This window comes from Vitis vinifera, chromosome 10 (genome assembly GCF_030704535.1).
Source record: "Vitis vinifera cultivar Pinot Noir 40024 chromosome 10, ASM3070453v1".
NCBI lineage: Eukaryota > Viridiplantae > Streptophyta > Magnoliopsida > Vitales > Vitaceae > Vitis > Vitis vinifera.
This window is the reverse complement of record NC_081814.1, coordinates 871,271-898,415: the sequence shown is the minus strand read 5'-3', so window position 1 is coordinate 898,415 and position 27,145 is coordinate 871,271. Positions and strand designations below refer to the sequence as shown.

The 27,145-nt window shown below is 34.1% G+C and overlaps 1 protein-coding gene across 2 annotated transcripts; it reads right to left on the bottom strand.

The window, feature by feature from the left end:
* Positions 1–2,525: 2,525 nt before the first annotated feature.
* LOC100244395 (dihydrolipoyllysine-residue succinyltransferase component of 2-oxoglutarate dehydrogenase complex 1, mitochondrial) lies at positions 2,526–21,281 on the bottom strand. Of its 2 annotated transcripts, none has more exons than XM_010657076.3 (15): positions 20,901–21,281; positions 20,657–20,728; positions 20,434–20,511; positions 19,073–19,133; positions 18,929–18,956; positions 18,554–18,624; positions 18,377–18,451; positions 18,189–18,244; positions 18,065–18,109; positions 17,666–17,938; positions 17,390–17,484; positions 17,028–17,118; positions 16,801–16,911; positions 3,589–3,783; positions 2,526–3,080 (listed from the first exon to the last, which is right to left on the bottom strand). In XM_010657076.3, the coding sequence occupies exons 2-15, from the start codon at positions 20,705–20,707 to the stop codon at positions 2,889–2,891; spliced, it is 1,422 nt and encodes a 473-aa protein (XP_010655378.1). In that variant the 5' UTR covers positions 20,708–20,728; positions 20,901–21,281; the 3' UTR covers positions 2,526–2,888. The 2 variants fall into 2 exon arrangements, with proteins under 2 accessions (XP_010655378.1, XP_002266593.2); XM_002266557.5 differs by having other exon boundaries at positions 21,082–21,279.
* Between the last annotated feature and the right edge of the window lie 5,864 nt (positions 21,282–27,145).

The window sequence follows — 27,145 nt, the reverse complement described above, 5'->3', positions numbered from 1 at the left end:
CTTAGTCCAACCCACTTGGGTCCTAATTGATTAATTAGTCATATTAAGTTTTCATTAATTAATTAGTTCAACCTAAAGAGATCATTCATAAGCTCTTATACAATATTTTGTATTTATCAAAACTCCCTACGCACACATGTAAATAAAGAACATAAATATCCTCAAAAAAACGTCTTATTAAGGAGTACAAGCTCGAGTAAGGACCACTAGGACCTATAGGAAAATACTAGCTCCATCTTAATCCAATTATAAAGTTGACTTAACATCTCACTATAGAGTCAACTACTTTCAAGTATTAATGATATTAGATTGAGATAAAAAATTTGAGCCTATGACCTACTAAAGACTATATGTTAGCTCCCCATAAACTAGTGCTTTTAATCTAAAAAAGTGAGTGTTATCAACTTCTCAATATTACCTCTACCATCATTGAGTTTTAGATCATCGTATTATGTAATCAATTGACATATTCTAACTCTTTAAAAGCGTATATCAAATTTCACTTAAGAAATTTCTACAACCACAGATTTTATGATTAGAAGTCCTTATGATCACCCCCAAGGGGGGCATAGTGTCTCAAATTCATGTAATATTGATAATACATGTTCCTTCCTACCTTAATCAACAACTCAATCCATAAAGAATAAATGATCACCTTATGGTCACACTCATAGGTTAAAGCCACTAGAGATCTTAACACTACTCAATATTCTCTCAAAGTTGAGAGTTCATCCAATATAATAGCTTGGTAAAGGCATAACTATCCAATAACTAATTTCATTACTTACCCTAAGTCTTATCCAATGCATAACCACACATGTTATATATTCACCATAAGAACCAAAACCAGTCATCTTTCCAATTAGGAAATAGTATACTAAAATTTCAAATGAATTGTTAAAGTCCATGAACTTACCGTGAACAATTCAATTACTTACAAGGAACATATGACTTAAATTTTCTGTCACTTTTAACGCATTCAAATCGTGTACAATACAAGTGATGTAGACCTGAATGCTAAATATAGAATGATGAAAAGAGAACCAAAATCATAATATAAATATTAATGAATTTCATTTATTCATCATGACAACTTTCTATCTTTCAAGTAGGAATCCCAAATATATTCTTGTTTTTGTGCTTAAATAAATGAACTAGTAAAAAAGGTAGCATTAGTTTTGAATTAACTTTAAGGAATGAGCCTGATCTGTACTTAGCCATCAATTTAACGTTACTACTCACAAAGGGAATTGCATGTGTAAAGATACAAATGACAATGGGTTAAACTTTTTTTATTACCTATGTCACCCCATCCCTAATAAAATGAATTTGGGATTAAGATAAGTGAGTTTGGGATGACTTTGAGATCAAGATGAGTGAGTTTGAGACAACTCTGAAAAATTGTTTTGAACCTAGGTTGGGTTTAGATATGTCCCCCTACCCTTGCCTTGCCTCAATTATATATAATATTAAATAAAAATTATTTTAATTGATCTTTTAATTTTTCAACTTCTTTAATATATAAAATAAATAAATAAAAAATCATAAAAATAATTTATAAAAAAATTATAATATTCATTTCTTTATAAATATAATTTTAATTTCTAAAAATTTAAAAATGAAATAGGGACGAATATGAGAATTTCCTATACTCGCCATCCTCCTTTTGTTGTGATTATTATTATTATTATTATTATTTTGAGAGGAAATAGAAATAAATATAAATAAAAATTACAAGCTCGAGATTGGGTGACTTGTCCCCAACCTGCCTTTTGACCATCCCCTATGTGAGGAGGCTTCTCTTAGCATGCGTCGTTTTGCATCTATCTCACAAAACTAACATTGTGATCGTACACATCACATAGTGGCTAGTAGACGGACAAACATGCTGTACACTCTAGCTATATAAGGTGCAAGCTGATCAATGATGAAAAACTTGGCTCCAAAAGCTGTTTAGTTTCACACTAGGATACCGCAGTCATGATATCGTAAGCTAAATAGTAAGAGCAGCCACCACATTGCCATTGCGTTAGGGTGAACATCTTTGGAAGGAATTGCCCCATGTAACGTGGCTAGATCAATGCTATATGGTATTTATATTATGCTCTTTTTACTGAATCAACAATAAAAGCCTTCTATCATAATTTCAGTGTCTACAAGTCCAGCTAACAGTAAATTAGACTTGGAAGAATTCTTAGTGAAATAGCCTACTGCGTTGGTCAATGGATAGCCGTTCTGTTTTGTAGGAAAAAAATAACAAACTAGCGAAACCCCGACACACAAGGGCAATCACCCAAGGAAAAAAGATACAAAAATATATTCTCCCTAAATCACAATGCGCTCTTACCGAGAAGTATTCGGAATACCTGGAGATGATGAGTAGAAAATTGTCAATAATTTTTTTTTTTTTTTTTTGTTTGACTTGTCCGGAAAGCTACTTCATAGTTAATAAAACTTAGCACTTATGTAAAGTGAAAAATAAAAACTTATCCTGGTCTCAAACAGTGTATAGCAGGCAGCCGAAATACAGCTTAAAGTTGACATGAATATATAAAAAACAGGCTACAGCCCATAATTTTGAGCCGGGCAATAAACATTTTTATGTTGCAAAGGAAAGAGTAAACACAGCAGTAACCAGGGTCCCTCTCACCTTCAGACAAAAACAAACTGGGAAAAACCTCTGAAAGTTGAAACAGGAAACGCATAGATTTAACGAATTCTCACATACCAAACTGAAATTATGGTGCGCCGCAATTGAAGAACTTGTTGCTAGGGTGAACTAAGTAACCCTACATAAATTTGAATTCGAGGGCATAAAATGTTTATTCTGCTTCAGTTAAACTGAGTATACCAACAAACAGGAAATCAGAATGCTGCTTCTGGTGTCTTTATATGTCAAGAAGTAGCCTCCGAGGATCCTCCACGACGTCTTTGATACGGCGCAGGAAGAAAACTGCCTCTCTTCCATCAATCAGCCTGTGGTCATATGTTAGTGCAATGTACATCATTGGCCTTGAGACGACATTGCCCCCAACAACCATTGGACGGTTCACTATTGAGTGCATTCCCAAGATAGCTGACTGTAAACATCATCAAGAAAAGGGAAAGAACTAAGCCAGTTTCAAATGGGAAACAATATCTTGGTAAAAGCATTGGATGTTAAGAGTGGGATGAATGAAATTATTGATTGTAGTGTCATGCACAAATCCTGGGCCATATGTGTAATGAGCAGACATGCCCAACCTGGGAATCTGCTTTCTTTCAGGATACGAACTCCAAAGACATGCGTGTGACCAACTAAGATGTTTTCCTCCATTTATGTACTACATTGTTTCTGCTTCAAAATAATTTTTCAATGCAAGGATTCTAAAACCATTTCCCAAATCTTAGTTTTAACAAATGCCAATATGATCAGTAGATGAGATCAAGTTTCACAATCTTAGTTAGGCCTACTGGAAGGGTGTGGATTGGGCCCCATCTTCAGCCAAGTTTCACAATTCATTAGACAATTCAAAAGAAATATGTGAACAGTAAGAAATCCTAAAATTATCCTAACAGGATAGAAGAATGGTCTATGAAGCTTCTTACCTGGGGAGGGTTGATGATTGGGGTACTCAACAGGCTTCCATAGACACCACCATTGGATATTGTGAATGAGCCACCAGCCATCTCATCGATAGATATGGTGCCATCATTTGCCTTCCTTGCAAGAGTGTTAATCGCCTTCTCTATATCAGCAAAGTTCATTCCGTCGGCATTGCGAATCACTGGAACGACAAGTCCCTTGAAGAAGAATTTCAGTGGAAGCAAACCACATTTAGATACACATCCAAAGATAAGAGTCCAAGCAAACTTAAAGCTATGGAAAGGGCATATCAGAAAATTACTACAGATACAAATTGACCAATGAAGATAACTATCTTGAAGGAAATGAAGGCATTCGTTGTCCGGTAAATTTAAGAGAGAGGCAATCTATTCCAAATAAGTAAACAAAAGAAGTGAAAAACCTGGACTACCATCAATGCACTCATTCCAGCTAACCAAAGGATGTTTGATAAATTAACTTCAATGACTTAATATGATTTAATAACTTAATTAAGGTCATTAAATAGGTTAAGCATGTTTGGTAAAATAATTTAATATCACTACTTAAGATCAAGAATAACTTTAAATATTAAGTCAAAATAGTTAACTTATTCTTAATCTCAAATCTCTTTTGTCTTATTTGTCCATATTTAGTGAGTATATTTTACATCAATGGCTTCACATTCACAACTCATCTTTTATAGTAAATATTTTTGTAATTATCTTATGCATTTATAATACTTTATATATGAATGTTCGACAAAATAATTTATAGTTTTAAGATTAATGAAAGTATAAACATTAGTTAAAATAAGGGTAAATATGTCAATTTGATGATTTATAATGGATTTTAAGTTAATTTTACTAAACAACATTAATATTTAAAGTAAAAATTAAGTAATAAGTTTTAAATCAACAACTTAAGAATGATTTAACCTAAAGTTAACTCAAATCATTAAGTAAAAAGTATTTAAGTTTTACCATACATTCTCTCAGATTTTGATCGAATAAAAAACTAAAGAAAACTACAATCTCAATTCATGAAAAAGGCAATCAATTTCTCTCTAAAAATGAATAGATATCTTCCTAGTCCCCAAAAAATGTAAAAGTTCCCAATCCACAATCTACTTTGATAGAAAATTAGCCAATAGATTCCAAGAAAAATATAGCTCAATAGCAAGGTTAGTGTGCAAATTACATATTATGAAAGTACATGATCATGTGAAGTGGAAGTTTCTTCCTTCAATTATGAAGCAAATGGGATTTAGGCACAAATGAGTGGGTTGAATTAATAACTACATTTCCTACTAAATGTTCATTATTGGTGAATGGACTCTTACAAACTTTTTTAGAGCTCTAGAGGCTTGAGGCAGGGTAATCATATTTCTCTTTGTTTATTTATGTTGGTAACTTGGCAATGGAAGCTCTAAAGACGTGCATTTTGAGGGGCAATGCAAGAGGGGCTTATTAGTAGCTTAAAGGCTAGTGGAAGGGGAGGAGTACAGGAGAAATTGACTCATCTTTGTTTTAAGAATGATACCCAGTTGTTTTAGGAGCTTGTGAGGAGTAGTTGAGATATATGCAATAGGTTCTAACATGCTTTGAGCTAGTGTCAAGATTGAAGGCTTAATAATAAAAGTGAGAGACCCGCCAAGGTAGCCTAATTGGTCAGAACGAACACTGGGAAGTGTGGTTCCAATAAGTGGCACATGGTGTTGGATTCGAATCCTGCCACTAATGATACCTTGAATTTACCCGGTGCTAGTTGTTGCGGGGCAATCAGTACCCTGAGGTTTAGGTCCCATGGAGAGTCCTAAGGGCTTAACAATGGAAGGTTCCTTAGTTATCAAAAATTAAAAAATTAAATAAAATAAAAATAAAAGTGAGAGAATCCCCATAGGGGGGGGGGGGGGGGGGCAAGTGGTGGAGAGATTAAGCCCTATTTGGAAACTATTTTTTAAAACAATTGTCTATTCTCCAAAACACAAAAAAAAAGGAAAACATATTTGGTAACCAGAAATTGAAAAGCAATTTTCTGCTCTTAAAAACAAAAAACAGAAAATAGGGTCTTTTCATAAACACTTTTTAGTTCTTCTCAATTGTTTTCACTTGTTGTCTAAGAACTATTTTAAAAAATAATTATATAAATATGAAGAATGATTAAAAAAACATTATAGATAAAAGTTGTTTTTAAAACATAGAAAATAAGTTAAGAACATTTCAAATTCCCGAACAGACTTTTGTTCTATAAACCATTAGATAACTACTTTTTTTTTCTCTAATGGTTTGTAGAACAAAAGTCTATTTGGGATCTTGAAATGTTCTTAACCTATTTTCAAAAATACTTCCCAAATAGAGCCTTAGCCTCTTTTCTTGGTTGTAGGATGAACGCCTTTCATTCTACCTATCTAGGTCTTTCATAGGATACCTTCTTTCAAATCTTGCTCAATTAGGATCCAACAAAGAAGTGTTTTAAGGAAATGTTGGCTTCTCGAGAGATCATATTTGTCTAAGGAAGGTAGATTGATTACTACTCAAAAATAACACATTTTAAATAATAATTCTCATGAATTCCATACCTTTTGGGCAGTAATTATGTCTAACATACCCAATTAATACATTGTTGCCCTTGCAAGATATGCTAACGATTTTTGTAAAGTTTTGGAGCTATTTCAAGGTGATATTGATGCATTGAGTGACAAAAGAAAGAAATGAAATTGAAGAGGGCAAATAATCTTTTGAGGGAGAAGCAATGTAATCAAATCAAAATTTGGAGTCAATTTGAGGTAGTTAAAGTGGGAGTCAAAAGAACCAAATGAAGTACCAAAGAGGAGCTTAAAAATCATGTGGTGCAATTTCGCATGATCATGCGAAAATTTTGCATGACTATGCAAAATGGAACAGAAGAGGGATTTATGCTACAGGCTAAGAGGGATTTGTGCTACAAGCTAAGGGGGATGTGCAAGCTGATTTTGCATGAACATGCGAAAATTTCGCACACTCATGCGAAATGGTCCAAAAAGTGTTTCAACATGTTGCTGCTGCCACTCACCTTAGAATTTCGCAAGATCGTGCAAAATGTGAATATCTTATGCACAATGGTTATTTTGCTGATTAACTCCAAATTGTTGAATGAAGAAGCTTCTAGAAAACCTCTTAGATGATGTCAAGTGTTCACTTGACCTTAGCCTATAAATAGAAACTTGAATTTCTCATTAAAAAGACTTTTGAAACACTTTTGATTGTAGAATTTTCTATATTATCTCTCTTAAAAGAATTCTCTATTTTCCTTCATTTTTCTCTTTTTCTTACTAGCCAAACATGCCTTGTGAGACCAACTCTCCAAGCATGAGTGGCTAAATCTCATTGTTCTCAAATGAAGGAGGATCTAGAGGCAAGATCGATGGTGAATTAGATAAATGAGCTTGAATTGCAAAGGTAATTTGATCCAATTGATTGATTACTTGAATTTTGGGGGTTTTTCTCTTCAAATTATTTTGAATGACTGTTACATTCCAAAATGGATAGATTCATTAAATTCTTAAAGTTAGATTTAATGAGATCGAATAGTTGTATTGTATGAATCATTGGAAGATGATTTAAAATAAATTAAATATATAGTTTAAATTGATCTCTTGGATTAAATAACCTAATTTGAAATTAGATCTAGACCTAAAGCTAAATCAAAACTCGGTTTAGATGAGAATTTAGATTTTTAATCTAACTTGATAAAAAATAAATCTCAACATCTATTTACCACAGAAATTATTTTCTAGAAAATCCTAACTTCGAGAATTTCTTTTCCTATTAATTTTCTCTTATTTTACATTTTATTGTTCTTCTCAATTATAAACCATTGTTATTTTGATTTTTCACCATGATTTATCAAATCAATTTCACTTTATCACAATCATTTTTTTTCCTCCATTCAAGCCTTAACTGCTAAGAATAATTCATCCTAGTGGACAACACCTAAAAACCACTATACTACAACAATTTATACTAAAACCATTTTTTATCGGGTACAAGCTACTCTAGAATAGTGAATTAAGTTATAAATTGTGTTTTGATGCAATAAATGACGAAAAATCAATCGATCATAGATGATTGTTGATGGTCACTTCAAGAGCGACAAAAGATTAGAGAAAATCTAGAAAGACTTCTTGTGGGCAAATCAAGTAGAGAGGCGAAAGCTTTGTCTTAGTGAACCATATGTACGTGTAAATAAAAAAGGATGGTCGATTAGAAATCAAAAGGCTCTCTACCTCGAATAGGGTCTTGCTTGCTATATGGTTGCGGAGATATGTGAATGAGATAGATAATTTGTGAGAAAGGTCATTAAGGGCAAGTTTTGAGGTGTTAGATGGATGGAGTACACTAGAAGCAAGAAAGGCCTTTAGGGTGGGATTTATAAAGCCATTAGAAGGGGATGGAAAGAGTTTAAGACCTAGAGTTCAATCTGGATGAGGAATGGGCCTAGGACTAGGTTATGGTTGAAGCTTTTCCATCTCTTTAGTCTTGTTGTGGCCAAGAATAGAAAAGTGACAAATGTATGGGTGGTAGAGGAAGATCAAGGTCATAGGAACCTTTGTTTTTGCAAGCGCTTTCAAGATTGGGAGCTATAGACAATGGGTGGTTTATTAGAGTACATTCATTCCACGAGACTACTAAGGACGGGGGTTGGGAAGATGGTTCAAAGAGATGAAGGAGCTACATTTTTTGGTCAATTCTTATTAACTTTTTTGTACAATGTAAGAGCGAATGTCTTTTCTGCAAAGGAGGTGTGAGGCTCTAGTGCAACTTTAAACGTTTGTTTCTTTGTTTCAAGGCTACTTGGAAGAAGATTCTCAACATTGACCAATTGTGAAAAGAGGGTGGTCCTTAGTTAACAATGCAATTTCTGTAAGAGAACTAAAGAGATAGAAAACCAAATCCATTTTTTTATTTTTTATTTTTTATGAATACCAAATCCTTATTCATTGTAACAAAGTTGGTGCGGAGATTAACTCTGACCTGCCTACCTGTTTTGCTGCTTGTGGAAAGGGAGGAATGAGAGAGTACATAAAGATGAGTATCTTTTTGTTCATAAAGAAGGAAGGGGGAGGTGGTGTTCGACAAGGACAAGATAAGGATATGAAATTGGGGTGTGGAAAGCTGTCAAAAATGAGTGGGAGGGTATCAAAAGCAAGTCAAATTTTGGAAAGATGTATGGTGTGAGGATTTACCCTTAGAAGAAGCCTTCCCAAACTTATTCACTATTTTACGTCAAACAAAGATGGATGGGTAGCGGAGGCGTGGGAGCAAGTTAGGGAAGGGGGAGGGGGGTTGGAGCCCCGCTTTTCAAGGCAATTTAATGATTGGGAGCTTGAGGAAATGAAGACTTTGTTATAAAAATTGCAATGATTGTCAATTAAAAAGGAAAAGGAAAAAATTGAGATGGAATGAGTCCAAGAGCGAAAAAAATTCAATTTGATACCTTTATTCATCCTCAACTAAGGGAGATAGATAGCCTTTCCTATGGCAGGTAGTGTGGAGCACATGGGCACCATTGAAGGTTCGTTTCTTTGCCTAGAAAGTGACTTGGGGCAGAATTCTAATTTTTGATCAACTCAAAAGGAGGGGGAAAACTTTGCACAATAGGTGTTATTTGTGCAAAGGCAAGGGAGAAACGACAGATCATTTGCTTCTCCATTGTTCCAAAGCAAGTTTGTTGTGACAATTGATATTTTCTCCCTTTGGAGTGGTTTAGGTAATGCACTTTTCAATTAGAAGGAACCTTTTGGGTGGCATGGCTCTTTCATGGGGAAGAAAGAGTGGAAAGCTTAGAGGGTCACACCCTTATACTTGTTTTGGACTCTTTGATAAGAAAGGAATAGGAGGTCTTTTAAGGAAGTTGAGCAATTAGACCAAGCAATCAAATCTGATTTATATATATTTTTGTAAATTTGGTTAGAGTGTACATAAAAAACCACTCAATGACCATGATAGATTGTGTAGATTACTTGAGCTTCAAGTAAGGAAAGGGGGTTTTTTTTGTTTAACTTCTTCTCGCTTGCATTGGGCGTCTATTATTGTATACATCATGTATATTTTGGTGTACCTCCTCTTAGGCGCTTTTAATATATTTTCCCATTTGCCTATCAAAAAAAATCTTGCTCTTTGTTAGACCTTTTTTTTGTTTGAGAGGCCAAAAAGGTGTAGTACAGTGCACACAAACTATACAAAAAACACTTCGTATAGGCAAAAAGGTAAAATATAATAATAGAAAAAAAAATATTTAAATCCTCTCCTTACTTTAAGCTCACAACAAGCTCAACCAAACCATAGAAGTTGTGTAGTCCTCTATATGCACCATAGAACAATTCACAAAATTATACATACAATTGGAGTTGATTGCTTAATCAGATTTGATTGTTTAGTTAGACTGTTCAACATCATTAAAAGCCCTCTTGTTCCTTTTCTTCCAAAAAGCTCACAACAAGCACAAAGGAGCAACTCTCCATGCTTTTTTGATACGATCAACTAAGGATGTTTGTTGTTCATTCTGTTTCTTTTCTACTTACCCTTTTTTTCCACTAAACAAACAATTTGTTGATATGAAATTTTTAAGCCCAAGCAAAGCGTGAAAAATCCTTCCAAGAATACAAAAGATGAACAAAAAAGGGGAAAGGGCAGCAAGATAGTTATACAAGTCAAGGATTAAACAAGAAAATGTGTAAAAAGAGCAACAAAATGCATCTCAAGAGGGTAAATTTTTTGTACAAAGAAAGCATATGCTTAACTCCACGATTAGCACATCATTACATTGAGACCAAGGAAAGGAACAACCTAAGTCACTAAACCTGTCTAACTTGATTCAGTTCTATTTCTAAATCGACCATTTTTTGTTAATTTGGGATAAAATGCAAAATACCTAATAATAAACATGCAAGCCAAAAGGTATTAATAATACTATTGCAACTAGCTAAAAAGCATCAGTCTCAATTCAAATCCTTTTACCATAGTCCAAATGGATAACAATTAAGTCTCAAAGTTACAATAATACACAACTAAATTCATATTAAAATAATATACATCTACCCAATGTGTTTCAAAGCCTTAGTCTCAATTCAAATCCTTTTACCATAGTCCAAATGGATAAGTACTAAGTCTCAAAGTTACAATAATACATAACTAAATTCATATTAAAATAATATACATTGTTGAGCTGTAAAAAAAATAGGAGAATTATTTTCCTATTATGTTAGTTTCCTATTTCTGTAAATAGCTAGTTTTATTAGTTTCCTATTTCTGTAAATAGATATTTTTATGATTTAGGAATAAGTTAGTTTCCTATTATGTCTCTTGTTTCCTATTTCTTCTCTTGTAATTTCCTATATAAACTGTGTATGGTCAATCTAATAGACATAACTTATTATTTTTCATCCCATATTTCTTGTCATGGTATCAGAGCTGTAGGTTTTTAAGACCTGGGCATCATTTTAGCCTTCATTGCCATTTTTTTGGCCTTCATAGCTGGATTTTTTTTATTCACATGTTCTTTTTCTAGCTTTCATTGCTGATGATTTTTTTGTTTCGCGATCTGTCTTAATTCCAAGAGATCAGGTTTTTTCCTGGAAGATGTTGGAAAATTTAGGTACACGTTCACTCTCTTTTTGTATAAATGTCTCACATAGAGTTTATGATGACTCTTGGATAATAGACTCCAATGTCACAAACCATATGACCTCCAAATCTCAACTTTTCAATACCTATACCCCAAGCCCAAGTAACAAGGTCAATGGCTCTTTAGCTACCATTGTAGGTTTCGGAGGCATATACATCACACCTACCCTTATTCTTAAAAATGTCCTCCATGTACCAAAATTGTCGGCCAACCTTGTTTCCATTCAAAAGCTTACCCATGATCTTAAATGTTATGCTATTTTTTCCCTTCTTATTGTGTTCTTCAAGAACAAGGCTCGGGGAGGAGGATTGGACTTGCTAAGGAAAGGAGCGGTCTTTACCACCTTGAATCATCTAGAAAACTAGTAATAATTTGTCGTTGTCTTTTCTTAGTTCCTCAAATAAAGATACCATTTGATTATATCACCTACGTCTAGGTCATCCATCTTTTAAGGTTTTAAAGGTCATGTTTCCTCATTTGTTCCAAGGATTAGATATTTATGAGTTTCATTGCAAAACTTGTGAATTGCCAAAACATACTCGTGTATCTTTTCCTATTAGTAATAAAAGAAGTTCTCATCCTTTTCATTTGATTCATAGTGACATATGGGGTCCTTCGACTATACCTAATGTTTCTGGGGCTCGTTAGTTTGTATCCTTAATTGATGACTGCACTCAGGTTACATGGATCTTTCTTCTTAAACAAAAATCTAATGTTAGCATTGTTATACCTAATTTCCACTTAATGGTTCAAAACTAATTTGGGGTTAAAATAAAAAGTTTTAGGACAGACAATGCTAGAGATTACTTCAACCAGACTTTGTCACCCTATTTTCAATCACATGCCATTCTCTATGACTCATCATGTATTAACACACCCCAACAAAATGGGGTAGCCGAGAGGAAAAATGGGCATTTACTCAACACAACCCGAGTCTTACTCTTTCAAGGGAATGTTCCTAAGTCCTATTGGGGGGGAGCTGTTCTTACTGCCACATACATGATAAATAGAATTCCCTCACGAGTGTTAGACAACAAAAGCCCCATAGATATACTTAAGAGTTTCTATCCACACTTCAAAACCTCAAATGGGCTCACTTCTAGGGTATTTGGGTGCATTGCATTTGTTCATGTCCACAGCCAACATAGAGATAAGCTAGACCCTCGAGCCATAAAATGCGTCTTCCTTGGTTACTCATCCACTCAAAAAGGATACAAGTGTTACAATCCCTCAGCCAGAAAATTTTACATCTCTGCAGATGTCACCTTCACAGAAAATAAACTTTTTTTTCCCAAGTCCTCTCTTCAGGGGGATATTTCAATGATGGAAGATAGTCCTTATGAATCCTTTGAACCTCTTGACCTTCCTCATGTCTCAACCCATGGTGATGAAGAACCTGAGTCATCCGAACCTGAGTCATCCGAGTCAATCACACCTGAGTCACCCAATTTTACCACTGAACCCGTGTCATCCCCTGTTCCAGCCAGTGTCACTCGCAATTTTCCATAGGTTCCTAAGGTGTATTCAAGGGAAAAGGCCATTCCAGAACAAAAGCAGATTCAAGAATCCAACTTAGACCCTAGGAATGAAATCACGGTAAGATCAAACCCACCTTTACATGCACAACCTGGTGAAACTTCCACTGACTCAACAGACAACCTAGACCTAGACCTTCCTATTGTTGTTAGAAAAGGCACCAAAGAATGCGCTAACCAACCACTCTATCCACTATCACACTATGTGTCTCTTAAGCATCTATCACCAGCCCACAAGAATTTTATTGTGAGTCTAAACACCACTATCATCCCTAACATTGTTTTTGAGGCATTGACAAAAAGGGAATGGAAAAATGTTATGAGAGGAGATGAGTGCATTAGAAAACAATAAAACATGGGAGATTGTTGAAAGACCGAAAGGGAAAAACATTGTTGATTGCAAGTGGATTTTCACACTGAAATATAAGGCTGATGGATCTCTTGAGAGATATAAAGCAAGATTGATAGCCAAAGGGTATACTCAAACTTATGGAGTTGATTATCAAGAGACTTTTTCACCAGTTGCAAAAATGAATACTGTAAGAATCCTGTTGTCACTGGTTGCCCACTACAATTGGCAACTCCTACAGTATGATGTTCAAAATGCATTTCTTCATGGTGATTTAGATGAAGTGATTTACATGAAAATCCCACCGAGATTTGAGGGAAACACGGGTAACAAGGTGTGCAAGCTAAAAAAGGCCCTTATGGGCTAAAACAATCTCCTAAGGCTTGGTTTGGGAGATATGCAAAAGTCATGAAAGAGTTTGGGTACGAACAAAGCCAAGGTGTCCACACTTTCTTCATTAAGCACTCGGCTTCAAGGGGAGTAACTGTTCTTCTAGTCTATGTTGACGACATCATAGTGACTAGAAATGATGAGAGAGAAAAGCATGAATTGAAGCAGAGATTAGCAACAGAGTTTGAAATAAAGGAACTAGGGAAACTGAAGTACTTCCTCGGTATTGAGGTGACATATTCTACACAAAGGATCTTCATCTCTCAACAAAAGTATGTGATTGATTTATTGGCAAAAACAGGGAAGATTGGGTGTAAACCAGTCTCTACCCCAATGGATCCAAACCACAAGTTGGGAGAAGCTAAAGAAGAACCAGTTATGGATAAAGGAATGTACCAGAGGCTGGTTGGTAGGCTCATATACCTTGCTCACACTCGGCCAGATATCGCCTACTCGATGAGCGTAATCAGTCAATTCATGCATGATCCAAGAGAACCTCATCTTCAAGCTGCTTATAGGGTGCTACATTACTTGAAAGGCAACCCCGGGAAAGGAATTTTGTTCAAGAAGAACAATACTCTTACTCTAGAAGCATATACTGATGCTGACTATGCAGGTTCCCTAGTGGATCGAAGATCAACTACAGGGTATTGTACTTTTCTTGGAGGTAATCTGGTAACATGGAGAAGTAAAAAGCAGAATGTAATAGCAAGGTCGTCTGCAGAATCAAAGTTTAGGGTCATTGCTCAAGTGTTGTGTGAACTACTTTGGCTGAAGATTATTCTAGATGATTTGAGAATCAAGTGGGATGATTCTATGAAGCTCTATTGTGACAACAAGTCAGCTATCAATATTGCTCATAACCCTATACAACACGATAGGACAAAACATATTGAGATTGATAGGCATTTCATCAAAGAAAAATTGGAGGAAGGAGTAGTGTGTATGTCCTATATTCCATCAGAACATCAATTAGCTGATATCCTAACAAAAGGGTTGAACAGTTCAATGTTTCACGATCTTGTATTCAAGCTGGGAATGGAAGACATCTATTCCTCAGCTTGAGGGAGACTGTCGAGCTGTAAATAAAATAGGAGAATTATTTTCCTATTATGTTAGTTTCCTATTTCTGTAAATAGATAGTTTTATTAGTTTCCTATTTTTGTAAATAGATAGTTTTATGATTTAGGAATAAGTTAATTTCCTATTATATCTCTTGTTTCCTATTTCTTCTCTTGTAATCTCCTATATAAACTGTGTGTATAGTTAATCTAATAGACATAACTTATTATTTTTCATCCCATATTTCGTGTCATACATCAACCCAATTTGTTTCAAAGTATGGAAAATCATGAAAATTTATGTTACAAAGAAATTAATAAATACACAACACATGTATTCAGGTGTATAAATAATTGCTTGTTCAATTCGATCTATTTCAATTTTTGGAAAGTAAAACCATAGACTAAACCCATTTCATTTGATTTGAAACTTATAAAACCAAATTATAAAAAAAAAAAAAATTCATGCAAAACCAATCTGCTTAGGTGGTTTTTTTAGACCACTTATTTTTTTTCCACACCACATCAAAGTTTAACTTAATCAAACCCATCGGAGGTGGAGTCCATACTGACAGCAACCCACTACCTATTGTCTTTGACATGCAAACCATGTTTCTTTTCTTCCTAATGAGGAGCTTTCTAGACAACTTTTGATACATGGGTTGTGGCACCCCCCCTCTTTTTTGCAAGGCGCTATACTAATACTACACATTATTTTCCCATCAAAAAATATATATAAAATATAAAGGAAAGCCACTAGTACAACCTTTCTAAAAGAGTGATCAGTCTATTCTTATCACAACAACAAGATGTCAATCTTTTTTTAAATAAATAGATATTTCCATAGTTTGAAAAGAATAAAAGATCTTTTTTCACAATCAAATGAATATAAAATATTGGGGAAAGCTGCTAGGTGCAACCTTTCTAAAGGAGTGTTCAATCTATCCCTATCACAAAGATGGAGTTTTTCAGAGAGGGGGAGGTGTTGTTGGGCTTAGTTTGAATTGCTAATTTTTTTATTTTTTTTTATTTCAAAGGCACAAAAAGAATATATTAATAAAAACAGGATGCCCAACGATTAACCTAAAGCATACAGGAAGTATACAACAAGCACCTATAGGCAAAAACAAAAGAAAGAAGGATACAAAAAACTCATCTACCCTCATCTATAGCCCAACCACTCAAAAAAGTTAATTAAAGAATTAAGTCATTCAGCTATACACAAGTTTGGCCAAGACCACAAATAACAAACAAAAGAATATTTCAAACTTTGGATCAAAAAATCCTCATTTTCAAAAACAACCCTATTTCAACCTTTGCCAATTTTAGTTTGACAAAACAATACTAAGCATTTAATTGAGACAAAAAATAAAAGAGATGATGTACCTCACTAAACATTATAAATCAAAATTTTGAAAGAAGTCAAGTAAAAGGTTGTTTGATAAATCAACTTATTGAACCAATATAATTTAATGACTTAATTTAAATTATCAAACATATTAAGTATGTTTGGTAAAGTAACTTAACATTGTAATTAAGTCAAAAATGACTGTAATAAATCAAAGTAATGACTTAAGCACAATTTAACTTAAAGTCGCTTCAAATCATTAAGCATTAAGTATTAAGTTTTACCAAAAAGCCCTCTAAGTTTCTACTAACACATAATTACTACTAGGTAAAAATGAGTTTCAGAGACCCCACAAATGGTACTCAGCTCATGGTACAAAACCATTCTGCTAGATGGCCCATGCTATCAACTTTTTAATAATGTAATGAGGATGCATACATGTGAACAGTTACACATTTGCATTTTTTTGCATGAAATGAAAATGACATGATCTCCCAATGACTATCTTCTCAAACATGTTTCTCTACCAACATGATCACACTTTTTTGTACCAAATTACCTTTAACAGTCCTAATAAACTTACACAGAGAGCGTCAGATGTCTCATGGAAATCCAATTGACTGCATTCCGTTTTATATACAATTTAAAATGAATCCATGGTGTTTTTTATAGTATTTCAATGACTTCATTTTTCTTCACTCTCTTTTGCAATAAATGACCTTATTCACATAGTGTAAGGCAATCATGGTAGTGCTTCCATATCAGCTGCAAAATCGTATGTTTAGATGCAATGTAAAGCACTACTAACCAATTGAATTATCACTGAGCATCCCAACGCTCTATTATTAACTAGACTAGGAACAAACCTTGGGCGTACCAACAGCAATACTGATATCAATGTAATCTCTATAAATAATGTCATCCCCATCAATAACAGCGTTGATGATGGGCTGATTCTGGAGCCCACTAACAGCAGCCTGAAAAATAATTAAGATTCATGACTGAAAAGTGCAATTTTGAATGAACACAAACACACAAACATGTTAACACCTGAATAGTAACGAACTGAATGACATCAAATCCTAATGCATACTTTAATAAATCCAGACATCAGCCCCAACTTCACTCCATGCTTCTCAAGAAAAGCATCTTTATAATCAGAACGGAGCTTCATTAAGTTTGTCCTAAACAAAATAAGCACACAGCAGCAACGAAAAAGTGAGTCAACAAATTAATATTTTCTGAAATGGAAAGGGAAAATGGATTATATACAGCATGATGGAACTATGCACACATGATCATGTTTCATATATAAAAACTATATAAACATGAAGATGGATTCAGAACAAAGATCAGGCACTTGGCTAAAATGAAAGGCAGCTACATTAAGTGGACAAAAAAATGAGATAATACTGACTATAATCAAAATAATTCAAACTGTAACATACAACTTACATATCAACTTCATTGAATGTGGTCAGCATTGCAAAAGTGTTTTGAGAATCTTTCAAACGTGTTGCAACACGTTTCCTTAATCTTGTCATAGGAACCTGCAATAAGAATAAGTTCCAAATATTGTAGCACCAGGATCTGAACTTAGTAAGAAACAGACCACTCAACCCCCATCCAGCTCCCTCCCTCAAATGAAGTGGAATATAGTAATTTTACAGAACCCCTAACAGACAGGATTACAGGTATATTTTAATAAATAATTAAGTTCATGATGCTTACTCTTCTTTCCCTCTCCTTGGGAGGAAGCACAGGTTCTGTAGCTGAAGGTCTAGGAGGTGGTGGTGCAGGTGCTTTAGGCTTCTCCTTAGGAGGAGGAGTTTCTGATTTAGGCTTTGGCTTATCCACTGCCTCCTTTTCTGTAGGAGAAGGCTCAGGAGACGCCTTGCTAGGCGTCTTCTCTGATGGAGCAACATGTGTTACACCTTCACCAGACTTTGAAATCACAGCTATCTTGGTACCTGGCTCCACGACATCACCTTCTTTGGCTACAAACTAACAGAAATTATATGCATAAACCAATAACACAAATTCAGGACCACGTTGATTTTCTAAGAATAGAAGAGCTAAAAAGTTAATGCATTCGTAATTAATTCATTATGCATTCCTCTGATACATCACCTTTTGGACCACACCAGCTTCAGGACTCGCAACATCAATTGTCACCTAGTTATGTCATTTGAATAATAGTCAGCAATTTTTTCAGAAAGGAAACATTTTGATCAATGAAACTTAGCAGAAATACCTTATCAGTCTCAATTTGGGCAATTGGCTCATCAACTTCTACATGGTCACCAGGTTCTGCTCCAAATTTATCAGAGAATGAGTCCCAAAAGAGATTAAATTATAGTTGCATACGGTATTTACGGCATAAAGCATACAATAGATCTTGCAACAGAAGCACTTATAAACCAGCTCTGTTGGACAACATACTCTTTAAGAATTTTGCCAAAGTGCCATCGCTAATAGATTCACCCATAAAAGGCACAACAGCATCCACCAGATCACCTTCATTACGAAAATTGAGCAATTGAGTTTATGCAGATTTAACACTGAGGACAGCATATATTTTAAAATAAAATCACCCAGAGAATCATGATGGAATCACACCTTTGTCTGAAGAAAATGGCCTATGCTGCACTTGGATTGGAGAATCTATTTGAAGAAATGACGTAACTTCTCTGTACACCACAAACATCTTAAGATGAGGTAAAAAAAATATATAAACTTGACGCAAGAAGAAATAATAAAGTGCTTAACATGATGAAACCTTTTTTTTTTTTTTGTTGATGGAGATCCTAATTTTTTTCTTGACAAATTATAAGTGTCTGAGGCAGCCAAAAGAGAATTTTAATACTCAAAAAGATTAAAAGAAATTCATTCAGTGTCAGGTTTCATTAACTTAGCTGGTGCCACCTCAGAACCCCTCACAAAAAGAAAAGAGAGTAAAAAAAAAAAGAAGAGAAATATGGATATGTTGCTAACCTCACAGGCTTTGAACTAACTAGAGAACCTGCGATGACACGAAATTTTAGCAAAATCAGTAACAAAATTGAAGCAGAATCACATGTCCAAAATAATTTTTGTGCCACAAGGTAAGGGTCATGGTACAGAGTATAGTATAATTACCCAGATACTTGTAGTGACCAACATTCCGTATAATTTTTGATCCTCCTCCAAGAAGTAATGCCTGCACAAAATAGTTGTAGGAAAACGAGTCAGAAGTTTATATATTGGATGACAACAAAGCAAACTACAATTCTAAAGTCAACCACAACTTACTGAAAGTGAAAGGAGAGAAAAAAGAGAGAGAGCTATTATCTGAGTTTGATGGTCCATTTGCATATTGAGAAGTACAAATCAAACGGAAAAAAAAGGAAAGAATCTCATATTTTCTTATTTGGCTTGCCATGGAAACTAGAACAGAACTGAAACTTAAAAACAAATATTTAAAACTTAAAACATTTTCAAATTCTTCATTTTTTATATAAAATGAGAAAAACGGAAACAGATCCAAAAATCTTTTACAGGTTCAAACTTATTTTTTATTTTTGTTCATTTTTCCTTTTCTTCTCTTTCCCTTCATCCTTGCGCAGTTCATGATCTGAATGGAACCTAAGGGAATCTAATTCAAATGAATTGGCCAGTTATATCATTCAATATAAAAAATCTCAATAGGGCCGTGATATAAGCGTATCAATTTACCAATACATGATAATACACAGACTAGAAACAAGACAATATAGACATTTCTCCCACAAATCAATCCAATGATTTTAACTAGTATGAGGTATATATATACTCACAACATACGTAGATTTATTGAAAAGGATTAATGACTCAGATGACAGATGTACTGAAGAAAAGTACCAGCCAAAACACAAAGAGGTGAAGGAAATGCTATTTAATTGCTCAATAATAATCCAACAAAGTTATTCTGCCACCATCCAGCTCAAAGCCCATAAAACAATTGGTTTGCCCTCAAAATCCCAAGTGAGTACTTACAGAACTCCCAATTTCCAATTGATGATTGCTCTATTCATCAACTAGTCCTGACTCATCATCCAACTTCTAATTCAAAATGAAACAATGCGTCAAATTGAATTGCTGCATATTTTCTGATAGAAAAGTTCAGTTGTTAATTCAGAAAACCAGACAATTTTTGTTTTAACTTAATACAAATTGCCTCAAATCTCGTGCACAACTTTGGAAAAATCAGCAGTAAACAGAAAATTAATTAAAATATCTAAAACCCCCACGTCCAAAGCTAGTCCTAATGTAGATTCAGCAATTTCAACCAATTCAAATTCAAACCAATAAAATTCAGACGGCTAAATCAAAAATTAAAAATAAACAAATGAAGACGTCAACATATTGACTATTCTACAATACGACAGCAGATAAATTGATACCAGATGATATCAGTTTGATTAGTTAACAAACATTATTTGTTTTAAACAATTTGAGAAACTAATTGAAGCTGTAAACACCTCTTTTGCAGTGGTTGTGTATCCTCGCGGTACGGATGCCGCAGCAGGTCGAATCTTACTCAATGACTGCCCTAAAACCTGATCAAGACAATAGAATAACAAGTCATAACACCATTTCGTATACAATGAGCTAACACAGATTCACGCAAAGACAAGCATAAACAGACAGTTGAAATTTAATAAATAATCAACAAAATATATTAATTAATCTATCTGGACCTACCGAAGCAGCCGAGCTTCCAGAAGCAACCTTTCGCCTCACAATCGCCCACATCGTGCCTTCAATTAACGCCCCCTAACAAATTCAAAAATCTCGCTTCAGAGCTCCGATCCACAATTAATGCGCGATCATAAGAACTGCTTGGAAACTGAGAATATCGATGAAAAACAAACGAATATTTTGAAAGCTACATAAAGCGTAGCTCCTGTGCCCCAGAAATGAAAAACCTAGCACAAAAAAGCCTTGCCTTTCCTTTCTTTTCCTGCGTTTTCTAGGCAACCAAACACAGCACAGAGAAATGATTCAAATAGAAACTACACTAAAATAACAATACTAATAATAGCTACGATCTTTTATTATCCAAATACAAAGATCGTATCTTCTTTTCTTTTTTTTCGTATATATTGAGAGAGAAGTGAAATTGCGACCTGGATGAAGATGACGAGATTGATGAAAGAGAAAGAAAAAAAATTAGGGTTTTGATGGGAATCGCTTGACTCGAATCGCTTTCTGCAGAGAAAAAAAGGGAGTGAAATGGAATGGAATGCGAGTCCTTAGACAGACTCCACGAGCCGACGCGGGTGGCCTTTGGGTTTGGTTCACTTCATGGGTTCAACGCACCGGTACACATATGCATTTTGGTTTCTATTTTCGTTATATTATTATATTCCAATGGAAATAAAATCTAGGATTTCAATTCATCCCATTAGTAAGTATTTTGATTCCTTATTTTTAAAAATTAAAAAATTAAAGAATTTTTTTGGTAAGTTGTTTTTAAAAATATTTTTTATTTTGATTTTGTAAAAAATAAAACTTATAAATTTAATTTATATAATATAAATTAAATTAATTCACGTCGTATTAAAAACAAAACATATTTTTAATTATAAATAAATTAAAAAAAATAGTTTTTTTAATAAAATATGAATATTAACAATATAATAAAACCATAAATTTTTTTTTATATAAATATTATAAAAATACATTTATTAATATTAATTGATTTATTTTATTAAAAATAAATAATAATAATTCAAAATTAATAATTTCTAATACTATTTATATGTTTTTATAAATATTATAAAAATATGGATATTAACATCTTATAAAATCATAATTAATTTTTTTAAATAAAGAATGATTATTCAAAATTAATAATTATTAATGCTATTTCATTTTAAATGAATATAAAAAAAATAAAATTTAATTTTTTTAAGGTATAAAGGAGCCAAATTTTTTATTATATGGATTTGTTACTAGATTACAAAATGGAATAACAGTTTTCTATTTTAACTTATTTTAAAAAATTGTTTCCAAATAACAAAGAAGTATAAATTTTGTTTCTAAATCACGTAGCCAAATAGGTTTTTATTATTTAGCAAGAAAAAAAACTTTTAAGGATTTTTTTAAATAAAAATAAAAAAGTATTTCAAATGATGTATAATGTGAGATTTTGTTTTACTAATTTTAACTCAAATATATAGGTATTATTGACAATTTATTTCTTTTTTTAAATTTTCATGAAAAAAAAATTATCATTTTAACCTTATATTCCTATATGCATCCAAATACAAAAATTGAAATGGAAATATAAATAAAATATTTATTCTCACTCTTTATTTGCACATACCAGACACATCCTAAGTTATTTTTATTTTTTACAATTTAAGTCATTTTTAAAAAAATTTAAAATGTTTCCTAAAATTTTGTCAAACATCGTGTTTTTCTTAAAAAAAACACCTTTTAAACTAAAAGTATTTTTCAAAAAAAAATTCAAATTCTTAATTGTATTTTATGTTAATTATCATTTATCCTACTCAATGAGTCAAAGTTTGTGTATGTCAAGTTCCTTTATTAAAATCAAATTAAATTTAATAATTGATTGTTTCTCGATGCACATTTTCTTCAAAAGCGAATTAATAAACCTTAATAGATTGTTATATAGCTTTGAATGTGACAAGAGAGAATCACAAGATATCATTACTAAGGCAATTTGTGTTATTATTTATCTTCTTTTTTTTTTTTAGAGTTTAACAAATTTGGACAAAGATAAATGAATTTGGGAAATTTTTAGAAATTCGGAAAGTATGACTTTGTCTCATCCTGCCTTACTTGAATTATACATTGTTGAGTTGTAAATAGGTTGTAATTGAGTTGTAAATAGAATAGGAGAATTATTTTAAAATCCCTAAAATTGAGGGATTTAGTTAGATAGTTTTCTAATTTAGGAATAAGTTAGTTTCCTATTATGTCTCTTATTTCCTATTTCTTATCTCATAATATCCTGTATTTTCATTCCATATTTCATGTCATGGTACCATAGCAGTAGGTTTTTAAAACATGGGCATCATTCTGGCCTTCATCGCCATTTTTTTTGCCTTCATAATTGGATTTTTTTGTTATTCACGTTTTCTTTCTCTGCTTTGTTTTGCTTTGTTTTCTGAATGCAAAACAGAGTATTTCACGTGTTCTTTTACCAGCCTTCATTACTGTTGGTTTTTTGTTTTGCAATCTGCCTTAATTCCCAAGAGATCATGTTTTTCATGGAAGATGTCTGAGGTTGCAGAGACGACTACTACAACACAATCGGAGAAGATTGTTCGATCTCAACAACCCGGGGAATTGCAAAACATTCAGGCTACGTATAGGCTGGATGGAAAAAATTACCTTAAATGGTCTCAACTTGTTCGCACTGTGCTGAAAAGGAAAAAGAAGATCAACCATCTTATGAGTACAGGGTCGAAACCAGGAGATCCCAGTTTTAAAGCATGGGATGAATAAGATTCTATGATTATGGCGTGGTTGTGGAATTCTATGACTCCTGATATTAGCCACACATGTATGCTTTAGGCTACAACAAAGGATATTTGGGACGCAATCCAACAGACATATTCAAAAGCTAGATATGCAACTCAAGTATATGAGGTTAAGGTGAAGACAATTGTTGCAAAACAAGGAAGTAAAACAATTATTGAATATGTCAATCAATTGAAAGCTTTGTAGCAAGAACTTGATCATTATAGGGTGATAAAAACCAAATGTCCTAAGGATGTCGCTGCTCTAAAGGATTTCATTGAGCAAGATAGAGTCTATGATTTTATTGTTGGGCTTAACCCAGAATTTGATCAAGTGAGAATCCAGATTCTTAGCAAGCAGGAGGTTCCATGCTTTAATGAGGTGGTAACACTGATTCGAGGCGAGAAAAACCGAAAGAGTGTTATACTTGACCACAAACCTTAGATGGATCAACCCTAATTCCGAAAATAGAATATTTAGAGTAAGGAAAGAATGATCTGCTTAAACACTTAGGTAGAGACAATCAGTGGAAGGAGAACAAGGACTATCTTTGGTACACCTATTGCAAGAACCCAAGGCACACAAAAGAGAAGTGTTGGAAGTTGAATGGTAAGCCACCAAGCCGTGAATGGGGAAATTGTTGAGGGCAGCAAAGGCCTCAAGTACACATGGCAAAGCAGCCTAAAACTGAGGAAAATTCAGCAACAGGCGGGTTCAATAGTGAAGAAATGGAGAAGCTGAGAAGCTTGCTGGGATCCCTTGACAAACCTACTAGAACTTGTTTTTTGGCTATTTCAGGTACATCTTCATTATCTTTTTGCATAAATGTCTCACACAGAGTTTATGATGACTCTTGGATAATAGACCTCCAAATCTCAACTTTTCCATACTTATACCCCAAGCCCAAGTAACAAGAAAATTGCAGTGGCCAATGGCTTTTTAGCTACTGTTGCAGGTTTCGGAGACATATACATCACACCTACCCTTATTCTTAAAAATGTCCTCCATGTACCAAAATTGTCGGTCAACCTTGTTTCCATTCAGAAACTAACCTATGATTTTAAATGTTATGCTATTTTTTTCCCTTCTTATTGTGTTTTTCAAGAACAAGGCTCGGGGAGGAGGATTGGAATTGCTAAGGAAATGAGCGGTCTTTACCACCTTGAATCATCTCAGAAAACTAATAATATTTTGTAGTTGTCTTTTCTCAATTCCTCAAATAAAGACACCATTTGGTTGTATCACATACGTCTAGGTCATCCATTTTTTAGGGGTTTAAAGGTCATGTTTCCTCATTTGTTCTAAGGATTAGATATTTATGAGTTTCATTGCGAAACTTGTGAATTGGCAAAACATACTCGTGTATATTTTCCTATTAGCAATAAAAGAAGTTCTCATCATTTTCATTTGATTCATAGTGATATATGGGGTCCTTCAACTATACCTAATGTTTCTGGGACTCGTTGGTTTGTATCCTTAATTGATGATTACACTCGGGTTACATGGATTTTTCTTTTTAAACAAAAATATGATGTTAGCATTGTTATACCTAATTTCCACTCAATGGTTCAAAACCAATTTGGGGTTAAAATAAAAAGCTTTAAGATAGACAATGCTAGAGATTACTTCAACCAGATTTTGTCACCTTATTTTCAATCACAAGGTATTCTTCATGACTCATCATGTGTTAACACACCCCAACAAAATGGGGTAGCCGAGAGGAAAAATAGGCATTTACTCAACACAACCCGAACCTTACTTTTTCAAGGGAATGTTCTTAAGTCCTATTGGGGGGAAGTTGTTCTTACTGCCACATACATGATAAATAGAATTCTTTCACAAGTGTTAGACAACAAAAGCCCCGTAGAGATACTTATGAGTTTTTATCCACACTTTAGAACCTTAAATGGGCTCACTCCTAGGGTATTTGGGTGCACTACATTTGTTCATGTCCACAACCAACATAGAGACAAGCTAGACCCCCGAGCCATAAAATGTGTCTTCCTTGGTTACTTATCCACTCAAAAATGATACAAGTGTTACAATATCTCAGTCAGAAAATTTTACATCTCTGCAGATGTCACATGCACATAAAATAAACCTTTTTTCCCCAAGTTCTCTCTTTAAGGGGAGATTTCAATTATGGAAGATAATCATTGTGAGTCCTTTGTACCTTTTGCCTTTGAACCTCTTGACCTTCCTCATGTCTCAACCGATGGTGATGAAAAACTTGAGTCATCCGAGCCAATCACACCTGAGTCACTTGCAATTTTCCATAGTTTCCTAAGGTGTATTTAAGAAAAAATGTCATTCCAGAACAAAAGCAGGTCCAAGAATCCAACTTAGACCCTGAGAATAAAATCATGGTAAGATCAGACCCACCTTTACATACACAACCTGATGAAACTTCCACTGACTCAACAGACAACCTAGACCTAGACTTTCCCATTGCTGTCAGAAAAGACACTAGAAAATGCACTAACTGACCACTCTATCCACTATCACACTGTGTCTCTAAAGCACTTATCACCAACCCACAAGAATTTCATTGTGAGTCTAAACACCATTATCATCCCTAACACTGTTTATGAGGCATTGACAAAAAATGAATGGAAATATGCTATGAGAGAGGAGATGAGTGCATTAGAAAATAATAAAACATGGGAGATTGTTGAAAGACCAAAAGAGAAAAACATTGTTGATTGCAAGTGGATTTTCACACTGAAATATAAGGCTGATGGATCTCTTGAGAGACATTGAGTAAGATTGGTAGCCAAATGGTACACTCAAACTTATGGAGTTGATTATCAAGAGACTTTTGCTCCAGTTGCAAAAATGAATATTGTAAAAATCCTGCTGTCACTGGTTGCCCACTACAATTGGAAACTCCTACAGTATGATGGTAAGATTGCATTTCTTTATGGTGATTTAGATGAAGTGATTTACATGAACATCCCAGCAGGATTTGAGAGAAACACGGGTAACAAGATGTGCAAGCTGAAAAAGGCCATTTATGGGCTAAAACAATTTCCTAGGGCTTGGTTTGGGAGATTTGCAAAAGTCATGAAAGAGTCTGGGTACAAACAATGCCAAGGTGACCACACTCTCTTCATTAAGCACTTGATTGTAGGGGGAGTAACTGCTCTTCTAGTCTATGTTGACGACATCATAGTGATTGAAAATGATGAGAGAGAAAAACATGAAGTGAAACAGAGATTAGCAACAGAGTTTGAGATAAAGTAACTAGGGAAACTGAAGTACTTCCTCGATATTGAGGTGACATATTCCACACAAGGAATCTCCATCTCTCAACAAAAGTATGTGACTGATTTATTAGTAGAAACAGGGAATATTGGGTGTAAACCAGTCTCTATCCCAATGAATCCAAACCACAAGCTGGGAAAAGCTAAAAAAAAAACCAATGGTGGATAAAAGAATGTACCAGAGGCTAGTTGGTAGGCTCATATACCTTGCTCACACTCGGCCAAACATCGCTTGCTCGGTGAGCATGATCAATCAATTCATGCATGATCCAAGATAACCTCATCTTCAAGCTGCTTACAAGGTGCCGCATTACTTGAAAGACAACCCCGAGAAATGAATTTTGTTCAAGAAGAACAATACTCTTGCTCTAGAAGCATACATCGACACTGACTATGCAGGTTCCCTAGTGGATCGAAGATCAACTATAAAGTA

Coding starts and splice junctions, on each gene's coding strand:
- LOC100244395 (XM_010657076.3), bottom strand. CDS start 20,707: ATGTGGGCGATTGTGAGGCGAAAGGTTGCTTCTGGAAGCTCGGCTGCT. Junction 18,625..18,928: donor GTTAGTTCAAAGCCTGTGAG/GTTAGCAACATA, acceptor TGTGGTGTACAG/AGAAGTTACGTCATTTCTTC. Junction 17,939..18,064: donor AAGCTGGTGTGGTCCAAAAG/GTGATGTATCAG, acceptor AATTTCTGTTAG/TTTGTAGCCAAAGAAGGTGA.